The sequence below is a fragment of the Coffea eugenioides genome, chromosome 5, assembly GCF_003713205.1.
Source record: "Coffea eugenioides isolate CCC68of chromosome 5, Ceug_1.0, whole genome shotgun sequence".
In the NCBI taxonomy this organism is placed as follows: domain Eukaryota; kingdom Viridiplantae; phylum Streptophyta; class Magnoliopsida; order Gentianales; family Rubiaceae; genus Coffea; species Coffea eugenioides.
Genome location: NC_040039.1, coordinates 20,501,214 through 20,508,441, shown reverse-complemented (window position 1 = coordinate 20,508,441; position 7,228 = coordinate 20,501,214). Strand labels below are relative to the sequence as shown.

Here is a 7,228-nt window from a genome sequence, read left to right as displayed (position 1 = left end):
CTCTCTAGGGCCCGATCTTCACTCTCTACTACATGGCCAGGGTTCCCAGGTTGCTGGATAGGAGGTTGGCCCTGCTGTTGCACTACGTGGGCTAACAGGTCAGTCATTTGCTGCATAGCAGCAGCTATCTGGGCATTAGGGTCAACCCTAGGTTCAGGATTTGGTTCAGTCGTGGTATCCCTAGTACCCTCGTCAGTTGTGGGTTGCCTAACCCCGCGCCCGCGGCCTCGTCCACTACGAGTGCCTTCCATTGCTCTAATGTCACTCTAAAGTCGAGGTACAAAATATAGTCATATAAGCATATAAGCATGATCGAAGAACCAAAAATAAACACCACATAAGATATGTATACACATAGAACAGTTATACACAGAACACATAACGGTGACAAACAGTCATACATGAGCAGTCAAGCAAATATATACAAAAGTACTCCCGTGAAGCCAAAAGAGGGTCTATCAAAATACACTGTACAACCTAGGCCCCAAAAGGTACAAAAGGTACAAAACAGCTAACCAAAAGCTTCTCCTAGGTATCCCTCACACGGGATCAAAACAAGGCTCAAAACCCTAATCTAGTCCTCGACGGAGCCAACCGACTCCCCCCCAGAGCTAGAGCTAGGGGCGCCTCCCTGACCTGGAGCTCCGCCACCTGGAACTCCCCCTGGCGCATTGGCGCCAATCACTCCCTGGATGAGTGCCCCACACTCATCGATAATAGCGCCGGACCGGTCTCTCACCTCCCGGACTACCCTAGTGAGGCGGTCGTTAACCACCTGCAACTGCTCTCTCAGAGCGTTCGTCCTCTCCTGCTCCATGGCCACGTTCCCCTGGAGCTCCCCAATCCTATCGGCCTGCATCCGCGTGATGCCCCTAAGCCTAAGGGTCTCAGTGCGCTCCCTGGCGGCGGCACATCTAAGCCTCCGTCGCTCAGCAAGCACTGCCACAACCACGTGGTCCGCGTAAGAGTAAAACTGGCAACGCCTACAGCGGCGGGTCCGGCTAGCGGTATACCACAGCCGGATCGGACCTCCTGGCCTCTCCTGGAAGTCGATAACCCGTGGGCGCCTCTGAGGTGGCTCGTCTCCGCCCGCTCCACTAGTGCCAGCCATAACCTACAAAGATAACAAAGGTTTATAGCTTAGTCAATATATTCACACTTAATGGCGTCTAAAAGCAATCCCAAAAGTTCTAAGGACCAGGTTTTAGGTTCGCCCAGGGTATTTCTAACCTAGGCTCTGATACCACCTGTGACAGCCCCACCTTCCCCTAAGGCGTACCAAAGGGGTTAGCGGACTGCCTGCCCAGCTCTCGCCAGGACTACTAAAACGGTAAAACAGTAACTCAAGGCGTTCGGGAATCTACTAGCGCGCTTAACCAAACCAACAAACGAGAAACGGAAAATTGGAAATCCAAAACGTAAAGCAAATAGAGCATTGCCACGTCACAAACCACCAAGGCCCAACTAAAAACAGGTAACTTTCAACAATCCCCAAAAGGTATATATACAAGCCAAATATATTACATAGAACAGGAGTACACACACATTGTTACAAACCACATTCGTGGGTTTACAAGCCAAAAGGAAACATTTAAAATCCAAGTACAAATAAAGTTTCCAACTATTGAGGAGCTATACAAAATCTTTCAACTAGCTCTACGCAACTCATCTTCAAACTCAAAAGTCCAAAAGGTAAATCCCTGTAAGGAAAACAAAATTCACGGAGTGAGCTTTCGCCCAATGAGGTACCGTCACATAAGTAGATCGGGATCACATAAACACAAGAATATTCAATCCAAATACATACGTCTAGTAAGCAAAAGCAACAACACCCAAGTATCAGGAATAAAAGGATACGGATGGCTCTCAAGAGCCCTTTTCCTCTTTTGCCATGCTTGATCTCATCTCATTGACTCTCCGTCAACGTATACCAGGTAATCATGACCGTAGACTCCTCTTTACTCCATTTATCCGTCCACCTCACTTTCCCCTTACCGGGCCCGAACACCAAACAGTACAGAATTGGTATTACTCGAGTATACCGGAATCAAGGGTCTCATACCCAAAGATTCCCAAATACAGTCCCCATGGCTTGTCAAATGTCCCCGACCAAGTCCTTACTGGCTCGAGTCCATTGACTTCCAATGAGGTAGAGCTCAGAGTGAACAGTAAAGATTGGTATCCAAGCGATACCAAATCCAGTATAGTCAAGAATATTCAAGTCATATCATAAACAGTCAAGTAAGCTTAGTAGAATAACCAGTCAAGAAGGCCAGAGAGTACGAGAGTGGTAAAGTACACCCTCGCCTCACCTAGCTCAAACAATCATCACAACTAGTCCAAACCACAGAATTCAAGTACAAGAAAGCCACGGAATAACAAACATGTGAGTAGTACACTCACCAAGTTTAACAAAGAAATTTCACAAGTTTTCGCCCGACGTGAGCCTCGGATCACCGGCACGCCCTATAACAAGCAAGAAAGTACAATGAAAACTCAAACACAAGTCGAATACCTTTTTCTAGGAACTATTAAGGCAAGACCCAAATATAGCTTGGAAATGAAAAATACATAACATTTAGGGTTAAAAGGAGAAACAAACCCAAAACCGTTCATTTCTAGTCCATCTCAACCCAACTCACAAGAATCTAATACCCTAGACACTCGGACAGCATTTCCCCTAAAATTTCAGCTTTTCCAACCTGCAAGACAACCAATAAAACTATCCAACACAACCACAAGCACCCAAACAAGTCATAAGCCATTCCATATACTTCATTAGGGTCACAATACCCTTCAATGATAGCCAATTAGAAGTTCAACAATCAACTCTAGAAAACCCCCAAATTGAAACCCTAAATCTGAAATTTTCCGCACAAGCGGAAATTTCCCGCAATTAACTACAATTAACGCACAAGAGAGCTATAAAATGCCATTTAGAACCATCAATTCCAGCTCAATCATATCAATCATAGGAAAACAGAAAAAATCCAGAAAAAAATCAGAAAATTAGGAAACTTCACTCCAATCCACCAAATCTTCCGTAAAATCGCGTAAATAGCTACTATAAGGCACCAATTGGCCAAAATTAATAACAAAAGATGAGTTCCAAGCAAGATACCTTAGTTCTTCAAGAAAGGTTGTAGCTTAGGTGATTTTCTTCCAAAACAACACCACCACGTTCTTCAAAGACCCTAAGCAAGATGTTTTTATGGACTAATTCAAGAAACAAACGGCTAGTTTTCAAGATTTGGCAAGAATTTGTAGATGAAAGGTTGAAGAGTTTTTCTCCTTTGCTCCCAAGAAGTTTCGGCCAAGACAAGGCTGAAATGAAGAGCTCTTGGTCAAAATTACACTTTAAATCAAGTAAGGTAAGTTTGGTCAAAAGTTAGGCAAGGTTGGTCCAACCAAAATTGGACACTTGGCACTTTGTCTTGCTAGAGTTATCTTCTTGTCTCCTCAGTATTAATTCATCTAGTTAACCTCCAATTATCTCCTAACACCTAGTACTTAAATCCCTATATGCAATATTTAACCGAATCGGCCGAATTTCTCTCACTTAATGCACTAGCGGGTCCCACGTCCAAAATACGTTCCAAATTTCTCACGAACTACCTTATACTAGAAAAATGATTTTAAAACTATATTTACTGATAAAATGTTGATAAAAGTAATATAATAAAGAAAATAAAAAAAAAAACGGGTGCACAGGAATAAAATAAGAAATAAATAAATAAATTTTTTTTTTTTTCTGGGTTCTCACATCAGTGGTGTAATCTTAAGGAAAACCCTACCCTAACTTCAAATTCTAAGTCTTTTCTCCGATTATCTGCGTAGTTTTTCTACCGACTCTGAACTGCTTGAATCCTTTGACGCATAAATTTTACTTTCTCATATACATCTTCAATCCACGGTAATTTTATTGGATTCACGATTTTTCTTTCCCCTATTTGTTTCCAATAAATTGGGGACGACATTTCCTCCCATAAAAAGCCTCATATGGAGACATTTGGATAGTCGAGTGATAGCTATTATTATAGGCAAACTCTACCAAGGTTAGGTATTGCCCTCAACTTTCTTCAAAATCCAAAACGCAAGTCCTCAACATGTCCTAAAGGGTCTGAATAGTTCTTTCCGATTGTTCGTCGGTCTGAGGGAGATAAGTAATGCTAAAATTCAACTTAGTCTCCAAAACTTCTTGTACCTTTTGCCAGAACTGAGACACAAATATGAGATCTCTATCTGACACTATACTTATTGGCACCGCATGTAATCTCACAATCTCATCCAAGTAGAGTTTAACTAATTTCTCCAAAGGATATTTCATGTTAATCGACAAGAAATGAGTATTCTTAGTTAAACAATCGACTATCACCCAAATTGCATCATAACCCTTCTGAGTTCTCAATAACCCCGACACGAAATCCATGGTAATGTGCTCCCATTTCCATTCAGGTATTTCTAATGGCTACACTAATCTTAAGGGTTTTTGGTATTCTACTTTCACTTGTTGACAAATAAGGCAGGTCTGAACGAACTGTGCTATTTCTCTTTTCATATTATCCCACCAATACAATTGTTTCAAGTCTTTGTATAGTTTATTACTTCTAGGATGTATTGAATATTTTGAGCGGTGAGTTTCTTCTAAAATTTTTCTTTTTATTCCATCATCCCTTGGCACCACTACTTGATTTCTAAACCTTAAAACTCCGTCGGATCCCAAGCAAAATTCTGGAAGTTCTCCTTTTTGCACTTTCTCACTCCACTTATAAACCACAGGGTCTCCCTTTTGAGCTTCCTTAATGTGTTCCAACAAAATAGACCTCACAACTATATTCCCACAAATCATTTTTTGATGCTCAATTTGAGGATTTAGCTCATTAATCCTTTCTAATAATTGCCATTCCTTAATTATAAGTCCGGCTATTTGAACTTTTCGACTTAGTACATCTGCTATTACATTAGCCTTTCTCGGGTAATAATTAATAGTGCAATCATAGTCTTCCAAAAATTTCATCCACCGACGTTGCCTCAAATTTAACTCTTTTCGAAAAAATAAATACTTAAAACTTTTATGGTCTTTATATACCTGAAAGATCACCCCATATAAATAGTGCCTCCATTTCTTGAGGGCGAAAATCACCGCGGTTAACTCCAAATCACGAGTCGGATAATTTTGCTCGTGAGGTTTCAATTTTCTAGAAGTATAAGCTATTACTTTTTCTTTTGCATCAATACACCTCCTAACCCTTCTTTCGATGCATCTGTATACACTGTGAAACAGTCTTTCTACTTGACAAAGTCAAAATTGGTGCACTAGTCAATTGCTTTTTCAATTCATGAAAACTAGCCTCACACTTGGCATCCCAAATAAACTTGGTGTTTTTCTTGGTTAACTCAGACAAAGGCCTGGCAATCTTGAAAAAATTTGGGATAAATCAACGGTAGTAACCTGCTAAACCCAAGAAACTACGAATCTTGGTGGAATTTTCTGGTTGCTTCCACTTAGATATCGCATTCACTTTCACTAGGTCCATAGTTATTCTATCCTTAGAAATTACATGCCCAAAGAAGGATATCTCATCCAACCAAAACTCGCACTTGCTAAATTTAGCATACAACTGATGTTCCCTTAGGGTTTGTAGTACTATCCTCAAATGGTATTCATTATCTTCCTTTGTTTTCGAATATACCAAAATATTATCAATAAAAATCACTACAAACTGATAAAAATTCGATGCATTAGATCCATAAAAGCTGTTGGTGCATTAATCAATCCAAAAGGCATCACTAAAAATTCGAAATGTCCGTATCTAGAATTAAAAACAGTTTTGGGTACATTCTCTTCTTTAATCCTTAGTTGATAGTATCGTTGTCTAACATCCAACTTAGAAAACACCACAATTCCTTGTAATTGATCAAACAATTCATCTATGTGAGACAAAAGATATTTATTCTTAATAGTAATATCATTCAACCCTCGATAATCGATGCACAGTCTCAAACTCCCATCTTTCTTCTTAACAAATAAGACTGGAACTCCCCAAGACGAATCACTCTCACGTATAAATTCTTACTCTAGTAAATCTTGTAATTGCAACTTTAATTCTTTCAACTCAATTGTTGCCATCCTATAAGGAGTTTTAGAAATAGGTGCAGTCCCTGACAGCAAGTCGATCTTAAACTCCACATCTGTCTTAGGTGGTAACGAGACCAACTCCTTAGGAAAAAATCAGGAAAATCTTTAACTGCTGGTATATCTTCCAACTTCACTTGTTTTCCTAGGGTATTAATTAGGAAAGCTGGGTACCCTTGAGATCTTTTACTTAGCAATTTCCTAACTCAAATCTCTGAAATAAGAGTTGACGAGGCTAACTTTCCTCTCACGTCCAGCCTTAGTATTGCTTCCCCCAGAATGCACAATTTCACAACTTTCATCTTACAATCCAACCGAGCATGATATTGAACTATCCAATCCATCCCCAAAATGACGTCATATCCCTTAATTAGTAAACTAATTAGGTTAGCCAACAACTTACACTCCCCAACCCAAATTTCACAATTTCTATACACCAAATTAGAAGTCAAGTATTGATTCCCCGTTGGTGTTCTAACTTCCAAATCATAAGGCAATTTAGCAGACTTTACATCTATCCCACTCATAAAATCAGGTTTCATAAATGAATGAGTCGCACCATGGTCTATTAAAACCTTAACTAAGCGATGCAATACAGGGATCGTACCTTCTATAACTTCAGTCGAGTCAGGGATTTGTTGATGATCGAAGGCATAAAGCCTAGCTGGCACTTTAGGTCTACCCTCTCTTGAACTCGTTGGCTTAATAGCAAGCTTATCTGATCGTTGAGTGTTACTTCCTTCTGAAGACATGAGCGGGCAACTAGAAATCTGATGCTCGGCATTTCTACCGCGTAAATACCTTTTTCCTTTCCTCCAACAATTGTTCTCAACATGACCCAACTTTCCACAATAACGACAGGATGCATGAAAGGTCACACCTTGGCCTCCTTGTGAGGTATTCTTTGACTGTCCCGGACCACTTTGGCCTCTTCTTGCTGGAGCCACTCTTGGTGGCTCTAACATTCTAACTCTACCGGTCTCACTGCCAGTTTTAATAGGTGGCATGCTCTTACTGGTTTGTCCTAATGTGCCACTCGGTATATTCCTTTTTCTTGCTTAAAAGGTTTTGACTTGAAACCTTGCACTCTCG

General features: G+C 40.5%; 1 protein-coding gene across 1 annotated transcript; it reads right to left on the bottom strand.

Moving 5' to 3' along the window:
- Positions 1-6,342: 6,342 nt before the first annotated feature.
- On the bottom strand, positions 6,343-7,143 carry LOC113771253. The gene has a single exon (XM_027315855.1). It carries the CDS (start codon positions 7,141-7,143, stop codon positions 6,343-6,345), a length of 801 nt encoding a protein of 266 aa, XP_027171656.1.
- Positions 7,144-7,228: the final 85 nt, after the last annotated feature.

Excerpts from the sequence above, each read along its gene's own strand:
- LOC113771253 (XM_027315855.1), bottom strand. The coding sequence starts at position 7,143 with ATGCCACCTATTAAAACTGGCAGTGAGACCGGTAGAGTTAGAATGTTA.